This window comes from Abramis brama, assembly GCF_963993115.1.
Source record: "Abramis brama genome assembly, chromosome: 4".
Lineage (NCBI taxonomy): Eukaryota > Metazoa > Chordata > Actinopteri > Cypriniformes > Leuciscidae > Abramis > Abramis brama.
In genome coordinates, this window is record NC_139966.1 from 47,003,511 (window position 1) to 47,027,056 (window position 23,546).

The window sequence follows — 23,546 nt, forward strand, 5'->3', positions numbered from 1 at the left end:
CATTGAATTATAGAACCCTTAGCTGTGCCAGCTGTGAAATTAACAAACATAAAATAATATACATAATTTAATGTAATAATATATGTTTTATAAAGCTACAATAATGATGCAGTGTTCAGGAAACTAAATGGCATAAAATCACATTTAAATAACAGTATTAATCCACCCATAAAAGGTGCACATTAGTACCTTAGAGAGTATTAATATGTACCCTTAAGGTGCTATTATGAACTCTTTCGGGTAATTAGGGGAACAAAGATGTCCCTGTTGTATTCCTAAAGGTACTTAAAGGTACAAAACTTTTTCTAAGAGTAAAAAACCAGCCCACATTTGTTTGATTCTTAATATCATAGCAGTTATTGCATGGACGGTCATTCAGTCATTACATCAACAATGACAGTACCCTGAAACAGTCTAAATTGATATTTGGCCTTTGCTTAACATAATATTACATCAACATTAGTCTGGGTGAATCAAACGGAAAGAGAAGTCGGAGCAAGTTATAAAATTGTGATGAAATAGGCTATTTTAATATTTTTTTTGAATAATGTGCCTTGATGAATCATGCATCAAGAACATGTATTAAGAAAGTAAATAGGGTCAGTTTTAATTCCATGTTGACAAACATAGTAGCCCACGTAGACACCCGTATGACTCAACATGGACTTACAAAGTGGCGTTCTTCAAACAGTTGGATTTGTTTACAAGTTTAAACAAAGCTGACAGCATCTTACTATTTCAGTCCCATCTAGTGTGGAATAGGAAATGCAAGGAATAAAAACAGGCTGAAAGACCAAGCCAAGCCACTGACTCAGAGCAGGACAGGACCTCAGCTGACTGCCGAGTCTCCTGCCTAGAAACGCCCAGGGGGCCAAGTACAATATTTTGCCCGGGAGGCTCACGAAGGCTATAAAAAGGTTTTGATGTTTGACACCAAATTCCCATCACAATACCCTCCTCCCACCTCACACATGGACACATTAAGAAAGGGAAGAAGGGGGGAAAAAAGAGAGAAAATATCTTTTCACACTTTGGCAGCGACTGAGGGTTTTCCGAGCCTCCCCACCAGATCGAGACTGTTGGATGACTCCCAATCGCAGCCCTTGTTCCCCCTCGAAACGCCGATCGCCTCCCCTCATCCTTGCCAGACTCTCCCTCCCATTTCCCTCGGCTCTGATTCCACTCCTCACCACCTGACAACACTGTCTGTCCTTCAGCCAAAAGCAGCAGATCCTTGTGTGAGATGAGAGAGAACTTCCTCTCCACCGTCTCCTGTCCTCCGCTCATTTGTGCCTTATTCATTCACTCATTTCCTCGTCTCTTCCTAGAGGTGGGAGTCAAAGTCCGAGCGTTAGGTTTATGACATCCCAATTCGTTTTTTTTTTCTCCCTCTAATTTGGCAGTAGCTACAAGCTGCAGAGCGACCTGCTCAGATGTTTGTGAGGCCGTTGTGATCCAACAAACATTGGTGGAAAGAACCACCTGGGAAGGGAAGAGCAAGTATGAATCAAGGCGCTGTCGTCAACCTCATATCAAAGGAATTCTTGGCGTAAGATGAGGTGGACATCATAGCGTCAAACTCTTGGCCAGATCTTTTGAATGCATGTGACATCCCTCACGGTTTGAAGACGCCATGGGAAGTAAATCTATTGTCTTTGCCGGCATTCCCACTTATTGCTGTGGTAACGAACAGGCAGGGCTGTTGGCTAAGTGAGAACTCGCACATGGAGGGCCGTGCAGGCCTAGAGAGAGCGCAAAAAGAGACAAGAACTTCTCCCTTCTTCGCAATGGTCTCGCTTGCAGAGGAACCGAACGAGTAAACCCGCTGGACACGGGCCAGTTGGCAGTATGAAAGGGAACTGCAGTGCACAACTGAATAATGTTAGCTGTTTGAGGACAGAGATAGTCCGTTCCAACATGCCCCCACCTCCCCAACACAGTGTGGCTTGTCCGCTTGGCACAGCGGACCCGGTCCATCTCCGCACCTGTGCAGGAGGAGCACCCGGAAAAGGAAGAGGGGGGCAATAAATCAGTCTTTTGGCTGCTGAAGCAAATCTAGCAGATAACATTACGCCTGGTGCAGGGGATCTGCAGAATGCTCCCTATAGCAGGACTTCCTGTTGGCCTGATTAATAAATAACTAAAGGACAAAAGCAGAAACGAGTAGTGAAATGTTATAATGCAATTCTACACCCAGTGAATGGAACTATTTAAGTAGTTTTTTAACCCCCATTGAACGGAACAACACAAAATAGGTATCATTTTAATTCATCTAACCACTTTGATCAACTCCTAACGAGTGTTAAGTAATCCCTCTAAAACAGAGTTGACTAAACTTGAGCGAGTTTTTGTACATGAAGCCCCTCAAGACCCATATGTAAATCATATATATGGATGCTGAATTTAAGACACATTTCCGCTCGTAACTTCATGAAACATGCTCCGATTGTGCAAAATGACACGTCGTTATATACAGCAGATGTTTACGATTAAAATGAGTCCAAACTCAACATAATCCATCACTCTATGAGTTCTAACACAAAAAAATCCCACAGACGCACATAGCCAAGCAAGGTAGCCTTGACTTGGCCTTTTCACTCGTATCTAAATGGCACATACATCGATCATGAAAAATGGAACATCGTTATTTACAGCAGGAGCTCACGATTAAAAAGAGCCCAAACTCAATATAATCGATCAATCAGATCTAAAGATATTCCTCATGGCGTTCTAACACAAAAAAATCCCACAGATGCACGTCGCCAAGTATATACACTTGGAGAAGAACTTGCGTTTGGTTTTCGCTTATAACTTCATGAAGCATGCTTAGATCGTAGAAAATGGCACAACATTATTTACAGCAGACTCTCACGATTAAAAAGAGCCATAACTCACCATAATCCATCACTCAGATCTAAATATATTCCTAATGGAGTTGTAACACACTAACCCACACAGGCGCACACAGAGCCTTGTATGTTGATGGAGCACTGATGTTGCGTTTTCACTCATAACTCAATGAAGCATGCATAAATTGTGGAAAATGGATCACTCAGATCTAAAGATATTCATCATGGACTTCTAACACATGAAGCTGCACAGGCGCACATCCAATGAAGTATATAGATGCATTTATGTGATGTATTGATGTGACGTTTTAGCTCATATCTCCATGAAAGATGCATGAATTGTGGAAAATCGATTATCTTTATTGACAGCAGATTCTCACGATTACAAAGAGCACAACATAATCCATTGCACTGATCACGAGATATTCCTCACGAAGTGATGCATACTTGGCTAAAAAACAAGTCTCTCATCTTTCCGGGATGCAATGTGTTTTCCAATGTTCCCGGAACCGTCCGTGCTTGTCTTCAAACGTGGAATAACACAAAATATGTATCATCTCAAAGCTTAGAATCTCAGCTTTTAAACTCTGAACGAGTGCCAAGTAGTTGCCCTAAACCGGTGTGTACCACACGTGGGTACCACCTAGCTGCGAAAATATTCACTATCATATTTTTCACAAAAAAATGCCTTGATTAACACAAAATAGGTGTCATTTGAAAGTTTAGAATCTGAACTTTACAGTGAATGTAGCCAATTTAAAAAAACTCCTAAGTAGTGCTGAGTTATTTGCTGATAAATAGAATTTATTTTTTTCATAATCTATAAAATACTTTTTTGTACTATGTACTGCAATGTGTCAAAAACATCATACAGCTCATGAAACATTCACAGATCGTTGAAAATGGCACATATTTTACAGCATATTATTACATATTCCTCATGGAGGAACAATTTTAAAAATGCCCATTAGGGGACGTCAAGGACTGAACAAAAAGGCTATCTATATTTTCTAAAAAATGAAAAAGTGTTCTATCAAATGATACCTACCTTTTGACTCTCCTTGCTATTGTTTTGGAGTTATGAGTCTTTAGTTTTGTGTGTGTCACTCAGAACACACTTTGTTCCAAATGCTGTAATCAAATGCTTTTGATTACTTTATGCTATCACCACAAATTTGATCCAGATGCAGCTTACATTTAGGGGAACTTCACCAAAAAAGAATTTCCCCCCTACCGTATTTCCTTCCCTAGTTATTGCATGTCAAACAAGAAAGATATGCAAAATCATAATAAAAATTATATATATTTTTTGTCTTTTATCAGCGGTTTCTCAGCAGGAGAATGTCCAAATGTAATGTAATTTATATTTTCCAAAAAATTGAAAAGTGTTCTATCAAACGATATCTATCTTTTGACTCTCCTTGCTATAGTTATAAAGTTTTATATGTTTAGTTTTGTGTGTGTCACTCAGAAAAAACAACTCTTAAAATGCCTATAAAATTTTGTAAGGGGTACAAAATTGTCCCTTTAACGATACTCCTAAAGGTAAAATCTTCTGACACTGAGAGACAATTTTTATCACCTTCACAGTCGACAACAAGCTCTCATTCATTTTGATATGTAATGCCCACTATTCATGATCCAATCAATTCCAGTTTTCCCATACATTATTAACTCGTTGGGTGCTTTGTTTCACACAGAAATATGTGACATTACAAAAATAAAGAGGGTTGTGAATGTCCCGTCATGTTGACTTTGAAAGTTAAAGCGCCTTTCTGTCAATTTAAGGGTTTGCCAGCATAAATAATAAGGTCTTGTGCATGGGTTAAAACAAACTTCTTGTTTGTACATGCAGCATGTTCGGAAAAGTTACTTTTCATAGTTTTGATTTCGTTTGGCAAGACTCTCCCAATTAGTCGTAGTTGGATGGTGAGTGGATTTTTGTAATGAGCTGCAAACATTTTATTAGCAATTATTGAAACCCTGGGCAGGAGTTAGGGTCTTGAAGTATGCACTTGCAAAAGCTTAGTTTACATTGTGGCTTGGAGCCGCTCCTGTCCCTCACTTGGACGGCTGTGCGAGTTAGATACAGCGTGAGAGAGAGAGAGTGGACATCTCTACTTCATTCCCTGCATTCCCCGAAGCCTTTCCCCTCCTCACGTGTCTTTTTCTATCTCACTCTTCTTCACTATCTGGGGCCCGAGAAGCTGAATTCCTGCCAATAGAGGCGTGTGTTCAGTTCGGGGCTCTACTCACACAGCAGGAGTTTGCTGGGACCACCTCAACGGATTTCCACCAGTGACCCCTGTGACCTCTTCCCCTCATCTCTCGCTGCCCCCCCCTCCCTTTCCTGTTCCAGCTTCTGGAAGCGCTTTAATCATTTTGCTCTGAGCTAGCGACCATAACAGCTGCCTCAATAGGTGCTCCGGAGATGAGAATGTGAGGGGCAAAAGATTGAAATGGGAGAGAGATAGAAATGTGTAAGAGAAAGCACTGGAGAAAAACACAATTATAATAACATGGTATACCTCATATGGGTCTATATGCGTTACCCCATATTAGAGAGATTACATATTCTAATGTTTTCTGTTTTATAATTTGTAGATTAATATGTTGTAGCTTGTGGGGGAAAATTGTATTGCCATATTTTTACCTCATATGGAAACTTGTTTCCATCTAAAAAAATAACAATGTAATTGTGAAGTAACATTAAGCTAAGAAATAGTCACATTGGTAAAATATAAAGTCTCACTTATGAGAAACAGTGTTGCAATTTGTGAGAAATAAAGTCTCAATTACCTGGAAACTGGCTTTAACATCACGATACTGTATCTATTTTCTCCTGCCGATAATCAGTATTTTTATGGAAGTCCATGGCAGACATAAGAACTTAAAACTTGTAAATCAGAATTAAGACATTCTAAGTTCTTGTTATGAGATAAGTTGAAATAATTATATATATTTTTTTAATTATCTTATTGTGACTTTTCATCTTATAAATTACTTTTTATATTATCATTTTGACTTATGCCATAATTATAACTGTCTACCTCTTACTTTTTACTTTTTATCTTATAATTTTGACTTTTCATCTCATAAATATGATTTGGTTTGTTGGAATTAATTTTGACTTTTTATGTCATAATTATGTTTTACCTAAACCATTTTCTTCTTTCTTATCTGACTGAAATTGGTTTATATAGATACATTTAATGTGGAGCCATTATTCAGAACAAGTTTGTGAAACATACTGTAAAACACACACTTTTTTTCTAATTGACCAGAACCCATGCAGGTTGTCTGAAGACGTGCCATTGGTTGAGGTTTCCAAAGAATTACCTTCAAGGTTTCTGATTGGCTAATATAAGCTACGGTGTGAATGGTATTCCAATAAAAGCTTTACTTACAAACAGAGAAAAAAATCAAGTTTCAATTTAAAAAAACAAATAATATTTTTTGGTCAACATTTGTAGCCAACAGCTATCTTATATCCACTTAATTAATCAATCCAGTGGCAGCATCAATGCTGGCATGGTAATGTGAACGAATAAAGGAAAACTGCGAGAGGGAGAGGGTGAGGCAGACAGGAAACCTTTGTGTTTGTATGAACAGGGTAAGGTATGTGACATACATTATTGATGGTGACACCTCTGCGACACAAGGCCTTTATCATGATATGGCCGTGTACTAGGGACGCGGTTCACACGGAGAGTTGCACACATGCATTCTTTCACTGACGTCCAGGCATTTGCAGGACATTTCCATGAAAACATGTTACTGTCACTTTGATTCATAAACCCTACCTCTGCAGTCACTCTTCATAATACAAACAGAAAGTAGCAGAAAAATGTCTGGGCCTTTATATACGTAATATATTTGTGTTTGTGTGTGTGTGTATATAGTGCATGTAAATATTTTATGTAATATATATTATTTTAATATTATTTTAATTATAATATATAAACTTATATTATAACTTAATATAATAATAACTTAGACTTATATTATTATAAGTATTGACTAATAATAAAAAATACGATTTATAATATTAGTATTAATGAAATATAATTAATATTTAAATCATGTTTAATATCATATTTGATGTTATTTATTTATTATTATTTTATCATTATCATTGTTATAACTTAATCAGTATACATTGTGTTTAATGCATGTTAATAAGTTTGTTGACCAATTTATTTATTTTTGATTGAGTTGAAATGTTTAGTAGTATAGAAACAGACTTTGGCAAAGATATTGAGATCTATAAACCCATATTTTAAGTATTTAAAGCTTTGGATTGGACCAACTGAGGTATTGACTCAGTTCCCAATAAAGAGCACAGAGCCTCAAGAACAGGAAAAAAAACAAAAACAACCTCAAACCTGGAAAGTTTTGTGAAACTGAATTAAAAAACCTGAATTTCTGTGCTGACCCCCGCCACCCCTCTCCCTTCTCTTCTTCTCTCCTTTGAGAAACTCTGGGAACTGATTTCACTTCAAACAGCAGAGGCTCCCAAACGGACCAGATCCAATTTGTCTGCGCTTTTCTTTCCCTCCAGAACACCCCCCCTCCAAAAAAAAAAAAAAAAACCTTCCTAACAAAAGGCTGCTTGTCCTGCCAGGAATTTTCCACATTCCTTGCTCTGGCAGACATTTTTCTCTTCTACAAAGGGCCCTTCGGCAAATTCCCCCTAATCGCAGGGTTTAGCCCGGCTCTGATAGGTGGCATTCACAGCACTGTTTGGTTGGGGAGGGTGCTTGATTTGGAGTCCGAGAAGAGATGTGTGAAAGGTGGGGTGCTTTCGGACCCAGAATCCCTTCAGATTCGGCCGAACCGGTGAAGGCATTCCAAGGGAGATCACAAAGCCAGTGCTGTGGCCCTGTACCCTGGAGATGTCTGGCTTGTTTTCCCCACTTCCACCTCCAGTTTAACAGAACATGTGGCCTTTATTCATAGGAGCGGAGGGGGTGCAGTTACTGGGTGGCTCGTCTGTGGGGTCCGCCTCTAGTGAGGGAGTCCTTGGATAAGTTTGCCTCATCAAATCAAGCACAGTGTTTTTTTTATGTTTCCTGTCTTTGTGGAATTCTTGTCAGCAGCCCTAAGGAGACTATGTTCAAGTAAGGGCTTTTTTTTTTTTCTCCACAAACGCAAAACATATGTTAGCCGTATAAGTTTAAAGCAAATGTGAGCTGCATTCCATTTTTCTAAACTTTCCCTCTTTATTTTACCAGGCAGTCAGGTAAAACGAATATGGCTTATGGGCAGGAAAGGGTCTCATGGGCTGTACCATGTTAAAGTGCCTCTGTAACAGTACGCATTTGGACATTCATATGGGCTCAGATTGAACCTGCAGACCTTTTCTATAGGAACAAAATAGGAACAAATTTCTGCTTATTTAAACACATGAAAATGTATTATATAAAGCTGAGAGCACTACACTAAGGACGCACTGACATTTTGGAAGCTGAAAATGCCAACACCAAAAGAGCAAAAAAACATGAAATTATATTTTGTATGAAAAAAAATCAAGCAGTTTTCAGTTTAAACACAGTAAATTGTAGTATTATTTATATGCTATTAAGGCCTGGGTATACCTCATTTTCCGTGTTCCGCTTCGTCTCGCGCACACTTGAGTGCGCAAGCCTTTCAAACAAAGTTTACTCCTTTGGCCGTGATTTAGTTAACGATTTTAGTTAGCCTAACTACTGTATCTCTGGTTAGGTGGAACTGAGAGTATCAAATTCGTACAAATTAGCCAAAAAATTCATAAATGAACTTGCAAGGGGTGGGAAAAAAAAGTTTTCTGAGGACTTCTGCAGGCACAGATTCCATTTGTCTAATCATTAGTAATTGTAAAAAGAGACAAAATAGGTTAAAATGGTGCTTATTTTACTGTACATCTGCCTGGTGTAGATGCTCAGAGAGCTTATGGAGTATTCATTGTCATCAAAAGTAGTCCTGTGGGATAAAGTTTGCATAAATATAGAGGGAGTGCAGCATCAATTTTAAATCAAATTCCTGTTTTTTGCAGATTCATTTTATTGTTTATTCAGCTAATTGTTTTATTACAGAAGACAAAACTGTATAATAATGTAAGGTTTCCCAATGTAAAATTCCACCTCATACTAAGACTCATACACCTCATGTTAGGACAAAGATTCAAATATCACAGGGGCAATAAATGAGAGAGAGAGAGAGAGAGAGAGAGGCATAAACATCTCCAGTGCATTTCTTGTAAGAGCAGAGAGGGATTCCCCACAGTGTAAAGCTTTTAGTAAATGACTCTTGGCGCAGAGAATGGTTTTGGTAAGACATGCCAGGTCCTAAGAGCAGGAGTCTTCCACTAGCTTGGCTTTGCTCTGCTCCGGCACGTTCTGTTCTGGAGCTGCCGAGACGTGCAGCTGCACGCTCTCAGCTTTTTGTCCCCAGGTACCTGTGCCAGAGGCTGACTTGCAACCATTACATAATGTCTTTGTGTAACTGGCCCAAAGACCTCTTTGCATTCTTGAAGAATGAAGCATCTCCTAAACCATGTCTACCAAACATACTTTCCAGTGATCAATAATTTTTAAAGATCCTCCCTCCATTCAAAGCAGGATCAGAGACCATGGCAGCAAGAAAACATTTCTACAACAATATGAATCACTTTTTGATGCAGAATATGTACTGGAAGATTATTTGAAATCCAAGTATTTTATGACAATAATCTTAACAAGAAGAGAGTTTGCCGTGCCTTTTTCTTCCTAAGCCTCGAGATTTAGATGCTAAGTTAAGGAATTGTGGGTTTTCTGGTCCATAGCGGTACACCCACACATCCTTCTCTTGGAAAAATCTCAGACCCGCTTCATCATTTTTGGAGAACACACTGACTGATTGTGCCGTCAAGGTTAGCACAACTTTGAAAGAGGCCACCAGTCCAGACAGGATTTAATTGGATGTCGAAGATGTTGCTTATCTTATTATTTTAACTCCTTAATAAAAAAAAAAAGAATTACTTGAAAAGGGATGAATTGTACTTGAAGTAAGATGTAGTACTACCTATTTAAAGAAACATTAAAGGTATAGTTCAGCCAAAAATTAAAACTGAATCATGAATTTTCTCGCCGTTCCAAACCTTTTTTAAAACAAATAATAAATATTATGGGGATTTTTGTGTGAACAACTCTGTTATTCACTTCCCAACAGAAAAAAGGGATGCCACATTCTCTTCTACCATTTTGCCATTGTTTTTTTATTTTGGAGATACTGTTCATCAGTGTTATCATTCCTGAGCGCAGTGGGTGTCTCCGTTTTCCTAGTTTCAAGGCATGCGTAACACTGTAGGCTGGAAAATAATTCACAGTAGAACTTGTTTCCAATGTGGCGGGTTGTGGCAAGCAATGAACTCCGAGGCCAGTTGGCACTGCAGTGTTAAGAGCTTGGAAACTCACTATAACTGGTGTATTGCTCATTAATCTGTCACTTCAGTGAGAAAAGGCTTGAGATTCCTTCAGGTTGTGTTTAGATTTTCATATAGGTGCATTTCTTTAAAAGTAAGATAGAAGCAATGTGGAGTGTTCAGATCAACCTGTATATTCACATAAATGGTTTTAATCAAAGCTGTGACCACCAAAGACATTGAGTGGTCAACTGGAATGGGTTTTTGCATTTGGTATGCGGTTACATCTTTGGCTTTAAATGCTGTAGGACACTTCTGGTCACAGTCGATCACGCCAACTGCAATGTAGCCTCACATTTTTGTGATGCACGCTGAATGTGACTTACAACTTAAAATAATATTTGAGCAGTTGCTCTGTTCTCATGTTGGCATAAAAATTTAATGACCTTAACAACCTCTGCAGAGTGCAGTTTCTGTTCGCTTATAAACACAAGCCTTTACATTGGAAGTTCACCTACTGAAAAGCAAAGCTGTTAAAATGTCACTGCAAATGGTTCGGCATTCCTCCATTTTAACAGCCTTCATATTTGCACATGGGATCTAATTTGAAACGTATATGTAAAAACTCTTTGTTGTTTATTCATGTGAATTAAATGATTTGTTTAGATACCACAGACAAGGCTTTGACGGATATTTTTATAGTTCACAAATAAGAGCAAATTAAGTCTTCTAAAATTAAATGGGTGACTCTCAACAAGTAAAGAATGGATAGGATTTCGGCTGATATAAAAATTAATATTTAAAAAATATACAAATAAATATTTGGTAAATACGAGGTAAATCGTCGGGGTCTCGAGTACGTTCTCTTGCAGGCACCTCATACGGATCCAGATTTCCGATCAATGGCATCTTTTCCAGGTACCGTTTTCTTGCGTCAGGTAGAAGTTTGTCTCTGTATAGTACATTTCGTTCTTTTAATTGACTTTTCAACATTGTTTTCGTGTGGTAAGTGGTTGTTTTAAGTCTCGCCCGATGTGGCCTCACAATATGGCGGTGCCCTCTTGTTTACGTCCCAGAATGCACTGCGCAGTGACATCGGTTGCCAAGCCCAATACATAAATACTAATATATATATACAACAAATATATTAAAATAATATTTTAATATATAAAAATATTTTATTAAATTATATAATATTATTAAAATTATATATAATACCTGCTTAGTTTGAACCAACTATGCAATTCATATTTTAATGTAGGTCCTGAGGTCATTAATCACATTTTCACAGCATTTAACTCAATACACAACAAAAGACAGTGTTCTCACAAGAAAATGAGCTTTTCACATCAGTTAGTTTCCCTTTGGTCACTAAGCATGACTTCCTACATTAAATCCAGATCCCATTAACAATAAAGTGTCCAGAGCAGAGAACAGAAAAGAAACATGTCACCTTATACATAAACAGTGAAGATTGAAGAATTAGTTGATTTATGAGAGTTTTTGTCCACAAGGTATCTATAATTAAGACATTTGGATATGCAGGACCTGATGGCTAAATGTATCTCTAAACCAGGGGTGGGGAACGACCGGCCCGCAAAACAGTTTGATGCGGCCCGCGAGTCAATTCCTCCAAAAAAAACAAACAAAAAAAAACTTCAGAAACAAAAATCTCATTAATTACTTTTCCTGTGATAGAAAACAGAAAATAGGCAAAGTGGCAAGCAGCACGAGTCCACGAGCCGTGAGAGCAGGGCGAGGCCAGTACCGCGAGTGTTAATGAGTCACCTGCGCGCCGCACCGGTTTCAAGTTTCTCACTGATCAGCTTCGGGGCGCATAAAAGGATCGGAACGAAGACAGCGGAGGACCAGGCATGGACTTTACTGTGTGTGTGTGCGCGTGTGTGCGCGTGCGTGCGCGCGTGTGCGTGTGCGTGCGTGTGTGTGTGTGCGTGTGCGTGTGTGTGTGTGCGTGTGTGTGTGTGTGTGTGTGTGGTAGTCGTCCACGAGGGGCTGCTGCTTTTACTTTCGTTTTGTCATTTGCGTATTTAAAGTGGAATGAGTGGCCGACAGCAAGTAGAATGTGTGGCCGACTAAAAAAAATTATTTTAACTATAAGCAACCCAATTTGTCTAGATCTGTATGATTTCCTTTGTATAATGAGCTTAAATATTGCTGCGCAGTCGTGTGATTTAGTCTGCTTGATTAACATTATTAAAATGTATTCCTATTTAACTCTGATATGTAGCCTATATATATATATAAGGTCCTCGAATGTGTTCGAATATTTCACCAGCATCAGCCTTTTCACAGTTTGTATCACTCCGCTTGTCTGTGTTTGCGCAACTTGCATCATTAAGCCAGTAGGTGGTGACAAGAGACTGTCTTTATGAGTGAACAATTTAAATTTAATTGAACTGATTTAATAGTGCCAAAAACATTGATTAACTCAAGAAAGAAACAAGTTGCTGAAACCAATCTTTAATGCTAAAAAGTTTACATCTATGCAAAATAATCATTGAAAGATTTCTCATTTAAGGCCATTCATGTTTGGAATATGTGATTGTGTATTGTCAACAATAAGCAGAAACATTTTGCATTTCCATTTTGTAGTGTGGATCATTCATTTCAACATTTATCCTCATTCTCATGTTTAAGAATCTGTTATCTTGACAAATAATTTATGCTACTGCCCACTGACATGCTTTTAAAGAAAATGTTGGCCTTCAAACACCTTAAAATGCACATATGTAGGTCCGAGAAATCAAAATTTTCTAGGGGGAGCATGCCCCCGAACCCCCCTAACTACCTCACATTTGAATGTGTGTGTCTGTGCGGTAATGTGGGCTGGTGTGGCTACAGTGCCAGGACTGAATTTCTTAACCAGTCTGCCCCCTGCATATAGGCCTAAAATATACATTATTCTCTGTATCGAATCATGTTATCTTGTTACCCACCCCCAGCCCCTGATGTTTTTAAAACCTAGAAACGCCCCTGCTCATTACAATGGCCCTTAAAGAATGTTAAAAAATTGTAAATGGCCCTTGATAGGAAAAAGGTTCCCCACCCCTGCTCTAAACGATTACCCCAAATTTACCGCTGGGACACAAATAGTGTCTAAGAGCTTTTTCCATGTCACCTGATAGCCTATATCCGATGGAGTCATACCCTCCCCTTATTTGGTCCTAACTAGATATATAAAAGAATGATTTTATGTTTATTTTTGTGGTACCTTCCTTTTATGTTACCACATTAAATCCAATTATATAAAATCCAATTATATTTAAAGTAAATATCCAATTACAATTTAAGTAAAATGTATTCTTTTTTACTGTGGCACAATCAGAACATACCCAGTATTGGACACACAGATTAGGTTTTTCTGACACTGACTGTTTGTATTGATCTGTAGAGAAAAAGCCGCTCTGTGGAGGGCTCTCTGAAGATGGCTGTTGGGTCTTCAGCTTTTTTAGGAACAAACTTACTCTTTTAGTGCATGTCATACACAGCACCAGAGAGTTCCACAGTCATTCAGATCTCCTCTAGGCCTCATCTCACCAGAGTTTGCAGAAGTGATTTGGTGTGTCAGCTACTAATGACGTCAAAGAGAGAGCTCAGTCTTGTGAAAGACAAGTCTGTGGTTTCTCTTTTTGTGCTGAGAGGTAGAAGCACAAGATTCTGGGTTTCTGGGTGCAGGGTAACAAGTTCAGTGCCAACAAGAAAAGGGTCTTTCAATGGGGCTCTGCTTTTTAATATGCTTGAGTTTTTGGTACAACGGTACAAATTTGGTACTTTTGTGCATGTACAGTATCATTAGTGATGTAACACAGTGCAGTTTTGACATCCAGTGTCATCTGTTAGTCGTAAAGTGCAGATGGCATCTTATATTTCATGTGTTTGTAAATAGATGCAATCAGGAAGGTGTTGGAATTCTCCTCCTCCTCCATATCTATTGCGGTCTGCAAAGTATATTTGTGTTCTGTCCATCCCATTTGGAATGTGTGCATCATTTTCCCAATTTCCCTTTATCGCCAGCTGCATTCTTCGCCTGCTTCCATCCGGTATTGACATTTACTGTGTTACAGCCTGATAGCATTCTAGGGAGAGCTGGCACAAAACACACCAGCTGCTCCCAACAATCCCAAATGGTGTGTGTGTGTGTGTGTGTGAGTAATCGGCAGTGGTTGGCTTTGGTTCCAAATACTGGACTCTCAGGGTTTTATTTTTGCCTGGCTCTCAGAACAGCGGAGGACTCCTCAGCTGTCAAGCTCCGGTCTTAGAAGCACTTCCTGTGGGGTGGCAGCACTTAGCGTTTATGATGTAATGCGAGTAGGGCACAATCTGGGCATTGTATACTGCAATCTTGGCACTGTGGAGGCACTGCTGCGGACATCCCCGTATGTGCACATGTGTTCTATCATTCTTAATATTGTTTAGGGATAAGTGTTTTGTCGTGATCTGATTGTATAAATTTAAAAATGCAAAAATAAATGTAAAAGTATTTTAAGAAAAATACTTTCTCCTCTCATGGTTTCAGTGACATTGAATCATTAATAGGAACTATGAGTATGTTTATGTTCCTAATGCATTATTCAAAATCCAAATGAAATGTATTCTCACTGTGGCAGTTATTTATTGCATTCATAAAGTCATTGTTTCTCTTTTTGTCTTTCAGCCACAGCAAGTGGTTCAGGAAAAGCCCGCTCAGGTATGTCAAATAAAATCTTGCTCCATGTATGATTAATACAGCAGGTTGACAAGCACATATAAATAAATATATATATATTCATATATACATGAAAGTCCAATTGGCTGAGGAAGGGTATTGGCTGTTTGGGTTTACAAAGTCCTCGAAAAAACCCAAGTGAGCGAAAGGGGGACATAATTCTGGTTTGATGAGAGACCTGCATGGTTAAGGCTAATGTAAATCCTATAGCACTATGTGTGGAATCCCAGTCTTCTTTGGTTTCATCCGCTCACAGATGGATATGCAATCTGGCAGACAGGATTAGTTTTGAAGAGTTGCCCCTTTTTTCTTCTCTTGTCAAAATTCCTTCAGCGAATTAACAATGGAGTCGACTCTAAAGTCTCTGTCTGTGCACAGCGCTGCTTTAATGTGCTCAAGAAGAAAAGAAAGACAGCAGTCTGCTGCCTATATGCTGGCTGCTAATGCGACTAAATGAATCATGCCTTAAAAGTATGAAAATAAAACTAACCGTATATTGACTTTTTATCTACACTTTCTATATTGATATATGTAATTATTCGTTTAATCAGCACACCATGTAATTAATTCAGTTACATTTTTAATGAATTGACATCTCTGTATAAAATATTCATGAACAACAATCAAACCTATTCACTGTTAATAAAAATAATGATATTGTGAACATTTTTAGTGCATTTTCATGAAAATGTAGACTCGGTGTGAAAATGCTTTAAAGATTGATATATTTAACTTTCTCATGTCACTAATGATGACAAAATGCCATCACTCGATTTAATGATGTTTGCTATACGTTGTCTTGGTTAGAGTAGAAAGACCCAAAGAAAAAAAAAAAAACACAACCGCCAATTTCTCACTCCCCCACACAATCTTCCACACATTTACCAGGAATCTGCTCACCTCCTCTTGTTCGCTGGTGCGGACCAGTTTACAGTGTGAATGCATAACTGAGGCCTGATTTGATGCTATGTGGGAACGCACAGACCCTGATGGCTTTGCGCCATACTGGAGGGTCCAACATATATACGTGCTCACACACACTACACTGGTATCTATAGGTAATCCGAGATGGTATCTCTGAAATGGAAGGCAAAGCTACCCGCACTTTTTTAAAATAAATGCAATGAAATCCTTCCTGAGAACAAACGTTTTTGGCCAATGTTTTTTAAGCATCTCACACCATGAGCATTGCGTTTTTAAGACGCTTTAAACTTTGTCACTTTTAAAAATGTCTCATGTCAACACATACTTAATTAATCAACACATTGTTCATGCAACCTACTGACTAATCTATGTTATATTGTTTTTCACATCTCTAATAATACTATTAATAGTATTGTTTTTGTTAATATGGTGTGTTCAGTTTCCCTAAACTTCAAAGGGAACCAATGATCCGCCATAAACCCAAAACAGGGGGTTTTAATTACTATTGCTGAACCATCTTTTCTCCTTGTTGGTGATGGTTAAACCAAGCGTGTGGTAATCCTACTTTTTCAGGAATTCCATTGAGGTTTTAGAGTTTTTCGAGTGCTGCATCTGTGCCTGTCATTGCTCTCGGAATGAAAGAGCAAGCAATGCATGAGAATGTCATTTAATCATTTAGATTAAAAAAAAAGTAATGTTCAGAACAAATCAATGCAAAAAGAATTTTAGAATTCTGAAAAATGTATCACAGTTGCAGTGCTAAAATAGAGCAAACTGCCAAAAGATGTTCCATTCAAGCAAATAAGAGTTTGGAACTAAGCTGGTATTCTCTGGTCTGTGTGGCACTTCAGTTGGAAGCACGATTGGTGGCTGGGTGTGTCCGAATATGATTAAAGAGTTTTTTTTTTTTTTTTTTCTCCTCCATTCTTTCGCTCGCCCATGTCACACATGGTAGCGCTTAGCTGGTCCTTCACAGCTGAAGTGTCTGCCGCACTAATGAATGGAGTTTGGCTCTTATAATGCAGACAGGCTTTTGCCACGGCCTTTCCCCTGAATGGGAGCAACGCAGCGGCTTGGGAAAAGAAGAGGGTTATAAATTGTGTCAGTTAGCCTTTCCAAATAAAATGAAGCCATGTGGAAAATGAAATCCATTTCATTCTGAAAAGTGCCCAAAGCCAATCGTCTCCCCAGCCCCCATTCAACGCCTTTCAATGGTGGTCATCCTGGCAGCAGCTGTGGGACGTTCACTGTCTAAGCTCATGAAAAAGAACATTTTTAACCGCAGTCTTTTTGTGGTGACTGATGAGCAACCACTGTTGTGTTTTGTAGGAAGAAGAAGAGGAGGAGGAGGAGGCGGAGCCAGAAGAGGACTAAGCAACCACAGGATTTTACCTCTACCTCATCCAGCTGTCAGCTCTCTCCAAGGGAAAAGACTGCCTTGACCACTTATTATTGACTTCACACTTTCGTTTGATCGTTTTCATTTGTTTATTTCCGTTTTTCCTCATTCGTTTCTTTTGGTTTGGCTTCGTTTTGTGATAAACACACACAACACCTCAGAGCGCAACCCGAAAAAAGACGCAAATGCAAACAAACATCTTGCAGATGACAATTGGAGCCGCCTTGCTGTTTCCACTTCCCACAAACTGTTGTAAGCACAAAGGTGCAGGGGTTAAACACACAATATGTGCTACAGCTGTTCTTTGCGCCACACACACTCTTGTTGACTGATTTTCCAGGCTACATTGGAGGTGAAACTGTCTGGTTTTGTCATTCAGCATGTAGTGCTTCCTATATCTGGGTGGAGCTTTGAATGGACACACCCATTCGCACAAGAACCCCCTTTTTACAGTACCGTACCACCAAAGACAGTTCAAATAGACCATTTTCCCTTCTCTGTCCACTTCATTTTGAGGTTTTGACCAAAATGAAAGTGAGCTTTAAAAGCATTTGCCTTAAAACTGCAATTGGAACCCTTAACCAATTAGTTACTGAAATTAACATTTTGCAAGATAGCCAAAAAAAAATATTCTGTGATTATTTACTGACCCTAAAATAATCAAAATGTTGTTTCTTTCGTGGAACACAAAAGGAGATTATACAAAGAATGTCCAAACTGGTCTTTTCTATACACTAAAAAAGTGAATGGTGGCTGTCAAGAAAGTGTTTCAGTGCATTACAAATACAAAGTTCTCTCATGAAACTCTAAATGGCGCAGGCTGATTGGTCCTTAACTCAATCGTTATCTACATAGCGCAGCTGATTGGTCTCTGTGGCATCAGCAGCCAATGAGCTTGCTGCTTAACATTCAAATACTTGGCATTGTTTGCTGTTAGCGGTCTGCAGCTCGCTTTCAGAAACCCTCCACCTTCCCCAGCTCCACCTGTATAGATCTGCTACGGGGGTTATTTCATGTATGTTGCATGTGCAGCAGCAATGTCTGTGAATGTATTGGCAGTAGCAAGTCTTTGTACTTGCTCTGCAGCAGCAGCAGTGTAGCAGATCTATTCCACCAAGACCAAATACATTAACATTGCCATATCCATTACCATGCCAATCTCTCTGAGAGTTGTTATGACAGAACTTGAATTACAATTTATTTTTCACCCAAAGCTGTCCTATGATTTGAAATATAGTGCATGAGTCATACGGAACACTTTTATTGTGCTTTTTTGTAACTCAGCAGCCCCAAGTCACCATTCATTGTATGGAAAAAAGCAGCTTGAATATTCTCTAAAAACATCTGCTTACAGAAAAAAGAAAGTCATATGGGTAGTGTTGGGGAAAGTAACTTTTGAAAGTAATGCATTACAGTATTGCGTTAAAAAGTAACTAATTGCATTGCTCAGTTACTTTTTATAGAAAGTAATGAGTTACGTTACTTTTGCGTTACTTTTTCTCACCTCGGCTGGGCTTGTTTGTTGGTTTAATAACAAAATAAATAAATAAAATAAGTTCTATTTTTGGCAAATGTAAAGTTCCTTTCATTTTTTGTGTTGCTTATTTGAAAAAGTAACTCAAATATTTGATTGTAAATTTAAAAGTAATGCATTACTTTACCAGTTACTTAAAAAGAAATCTTATTACGTAACTCGTTATGGGTTTAGAACGAGTGAATAATGACAGAATGTTTATTTTGGGGTGAATTATCCCTTTAGTATCAAATCCATGTCCCTCGTGTCCTTGGTGGTGATTTTTTTATTTTATTTTTTTATTCAAACTGATTACTGCAAACATTAAATGTCTCAGTGTGAGACTGTTTTTAGCATTACTACAGAACAGTAGTTCTACTGTACATACCTTCGTGACTTCGGCTTTGCATAATTAACATACGTGTACATAATTGAGTTTTTATTTTCTTGTATGGCATAGCTTTAAGAACATAATTTTCTGACAAATTCAGTGAAAGGGAAATGTATCAACTCAGTCAAGACTTAAACCTCAAGAAACACACAAACCACAGGAACAAAACCACACTATACCTCATTACACACAAAAATACCTGAACCGCAGCGACGGGCGTCGAACGGTATTCGGCGGATCCTAAAGTACGCCAGCGCTGTCACCAATGCAATATCTCCTCACCGTTTCAAAACTACCTCTGATTTCTTCAACCAGCAAACCAGCTCAAAAAAGACGCGCGCTGCTGTAGAGTTCTCATTACAAAGCAGGGGATGGCAGCGAGTGCCAATGTTGAAAGCGACCCTTGTCGTAAGGGCAGGCGAGCGCTCTGCAAAATGTTTTTTGTGAGAGTCGGGCAGGTAATAACTGAATTCTGAGGTCTGTAGTCAAATGTAGAACTAATCATGCAGCTAAGGGAAAAAAATTACTGTGTTTGTTCTAGTTAATTTTCTTTTTTCACATTAGCATATATCTGACATTTGTAACTAGACACTCTGTCTCTGCAGCTGGGATGTCTGTTTTAAATTTTTAACTTGAATATATATTTTGTAATGATTTACTCAATGGTTTCTAAGGATCAAGTGCTTGTATGACACTAAATGATATTGTTGCGAATTAATTTCTCTTTTTTTTCTCTATTTTTTTCCCCTTCTCCACTATTGCTCTGAATTTCTAGTTTCCTATGTACTATTCAGATATGTACCTCAAAAAAAAAAAAAGGATAAAAATGGATAAATAATAATCAGCTGACAAATACCTACCTCCAGTCTTGAAAACGGAACTTTTTTTTTTTTTTTTTTTTTGCCTGGTTTCTTTCAGTACAGATTCAAATGATGTGTACTGAAAAAGGCTTTAGGACTGCACAAAATCCTGTTTTACAAACGTATAAAAATTTGATTTTTGTTTCATCTTAGTTCAGCTGGGAGAAGGTGCTAAAAGAAAGCAACTACACACACACACACACACACACACACACACACACAAAATACACATCACATGGAAAATAAACAAAAAAAACAAAAGAAACTTGAAACGCTCTTTCAGGTTTGAAAAAATATGTTCGGGTTTTGTATATTGCATATATGATTATGTTTTTGAAAAATTAGTAGATATTGAGATATACTTGATTAGCAATTTTTTTTTGTGTGTACTTTACGCAAATGTGATTTTCTTTTCTTGTATGGTTCAAACAGATGTATATGTAATGCTTATGTAGTGAAAGAATACACCTTTTCAGCCTGTCACCATGAAAACCTTAAGAAATGTTAACATGGTAATCTCAACTGGGCCTGAGGTAGAGCCTCAGAGGAAGCTAATGGAACTGTTGGCATGCCCCTTGAACTTACAATGGCATGTAATGACCGTCTTTATATGCGGCAGCTTGGCTTTTGCCACAAACCAACATTAAACGTTGCTCAAACACTGTAATGCTACTACCTAAATGGTTACAGTTCTTTTAAAAGTGTCAGTTTTCGAATCGGACCGCTTCTTTACTCTCCTACGAGTTCAACAGATGTAACAGTCGCTCGCTTAAGTGGAAGGACGGCTAGTCTCGGCCCGACCTCAGCAGTGGTTGCTTTTAAACGCTGTTTTGAGGTCGTTTTCAGTAGATCGGCGTATAATGGCACTGTTATAGCAGAGCGATCTGTCATAAGGTGCTCCGCTTTCAGCCCTGAAACTTGGCATTGTGTTCATATGCTTCCTATGTTGGTTTGAATGTGTATCCACAGGAGCCACTGTTCATGTGCTTTCAGCTCTGGGTGTCTTAATGAAGATGAAGTTGTATTTTTTATGACAACATGTTCTAGTACAATCGAATACACTTTTCTACCTCCAAGAGGGCCTCCTGTTACCTCATTTTTCAAACTTACTATCTGCTTAAATTCAGGTGCCTGAGTCCAGAGAGAACGGCGTAAAGTTTTAAATTTATATATAAATAAAATATATATTCATAGTTTATTTGTGTGTGTTTTGGGGGGGATTTTTTTATAAGACTGTACCTCTCTGCCTCTCAGCCACAAGTTAGGTAAGACTGGACAATTTGACTTGTTTTTAAAACGTCTTACATTATGCAATGTTTTGTCATTTCTGCAGCTGTGGAGATGGAAAAGTATCACTAGGTGTTTACTCTCAGCTTTCTTCACTTGATATAACTTGTTTTCTAACAATTATGGCTGTTTCACTTAGTATTGCTGTTTGTGATTTCACTTAAAATTGCTTGCTTGTTTAAAAAAAAAAAAAAAGGACAAAAAAAGAAACGTATTAGAAAAAAGTCCTCTTTATACATATCCACCTCTTTATTCAGCACAATAAAAAAAAGGTGCCTGTGATCATTGTTGTGTGTGAAGTCAGTATTAACACTGCATGCTTTATCGACAAATGTCATCTATATAGCAAAACTTGTTTTCACACAACCACATCTCCTTTGCATTTATTCATTTGGTTTTATTTACATTGCATTCAAGGTACTTTCAGTTCTTTGAAGCCCCTTTCACACTGACTGTGATTAAAAGGCTAATATTAACCAAATAAACTGAAACACTCAGAATCCATTTGATTTTAGGCGTTTCCTCACGGTCTGTACTCCCATTGGTAGTCGGTGCATTGTTTCGCTACTCATTTGCATGAAGTTGAGCTCTGCTCACAGTGCTACCGATCTCTATTATGACCTATTATCACGTTTACCTTTACTCGTAGAAAAGTCATTGACGAAATCCAGTCATTTTCGGATATTGCATCGGATTTAAGTTCTTTGGGCCGATTTTGCTGTGTAGACCAAAACATTTGTTTTGATTTGAAAGAGATTTCTGTGAGCCTTGCTTAGTAGACATTATTGACAATTAGACCTTTTTAAGTTGCAGTTACAGTGATGTTTCAGTGAAATTTTGCAGGCAAAAATGGGTTCATTGTCAATAGTGTACCGAAGCACTTTCAAACTGAGCAGCTTTGGTCAGGCAAATTCGCTTGGTCAACTTGAACGTGAGCGAAATCTGTGTGAGGGACTTTTCAGCCCTTACTCGAAACTCTCGAACTTGCAAATTCCTATTGAAATGAGCTATGGTAAATGTGACCGCACCTTTACTTAAATATGAATGAAATCCAGTTGCTTTCAATCAGTTCCAAATGGACAAAATCATGGCGCGCTCTACGAAAAGCCAATATACGTCACACAACTTCCATTTCATGCTGACTTTAAGTGTGCAGAAAGGTTCCCACAAGTCTTCAACTGATGTGTTTTAAATCATTTGTCTGAAGAACTATTCTTTTCTTTATGGGTAAAATTTACCTTTGCACATTTTATTAGGAACCATAATTCATTCCTTAAGGCACACATACACATACAAGCCAGCACTGAAGTGTCACAGGTCATTGTAGGGCAGGACAGTGGGACTGCACATTCAGAAACACAGAGGCTATGTATGGAGCTTCAAGGTACACAATGTTACGGAATTTAGACGACTGCTTTTTTTCCCTCCTCTCTCCCCTGTTCCTCTTCCACAGACTCTCCCCCTCTTCCCAATTTCAAAACATCTCTTTAACTCCCGTTCTTTGGTGTACTCACGGGGGACACGTAGCCCACCCTGGAGCCCCTGACCTCTGCTCCGCAGCAGACTCTGTGAATGGGACGGCGGCCCCCACTTCAAAGTCCCGCCATTTCTGTGCACTCTGACAGGGCGCCTCACTCACACCCCTCCTTTGTGCAACCCCCCCCCCCAACTCACCTCGGCTATGTGCCCCAACCCACCAGAGTGCTGAGGATTTGGTTGTTAGTGCCAGCTCTCATCATCAAGCTGCTCAGTAATTCCGCCAGATTGACCCACGTAGAGGGAGGGAGGATTGGGTGGAGAGGGAGTTCACTGCTACCACAACCACGTTCAGAGGTGGTCTTGCCACCTCTTCCTCTTTTCCGTGTAAAGAGGGTCTGCCTTTGTGTGAGAGTGTTTCCCTCCTCTTTCCTGCTCTCTCATTAACAATCATCCAGCTGTTCAGGGACAAGGCCTTGGACAAAAATCTGTTTTACTTACACTTCATTTATTAGGTAACATCTATGCACGTCTATTGAGTTTGCAACTCAACAATAACCATACTAAATTAGAGATTTAGCATATTTGGCATATGGGTAGTAGAATATTCTCAAAATCGGCATAAAACGGAAGTAGTGATAGTTTTCCTTCCTATTCTTTGTGATGTATATCTTATGAAACAGCTTCTTGAACAAGACAAAAATGTAAGGCGGCACTGGATTTTGTCCATTGATTTTGTC

General features: G+C 38.7%; 1 protein-coding gene across 1 annotated transcript in view; it reads left to right on the forward strand.

Moving 5' to 3' along the window:
• The window catches only part of hmga2 (high mobility group AT-hook 2), a 32,420-nt gene extending 12,432 nt beyond the window's left edge, over nt 1–19,988 (forward strand). Inside the window, exons 4-5 of the mRNA XM_084113093.1 lie at nt 14,906–14,938; nt 17,210–19,988. Of these exons, the coding sequence (XP_083969219.1) occupies nt 14,906–14,938; nt 17,210–17,254 (78 nt within the window). The 3' untranslated portion in view covers nt 17,255–19,988. The remainder of the gene's footprint in view (nt 1–14,905; nt 14,939–17,209) is intronic.
• Nucleotides 19,989–23,546: the final 3,558 nt, after the last annotated feature.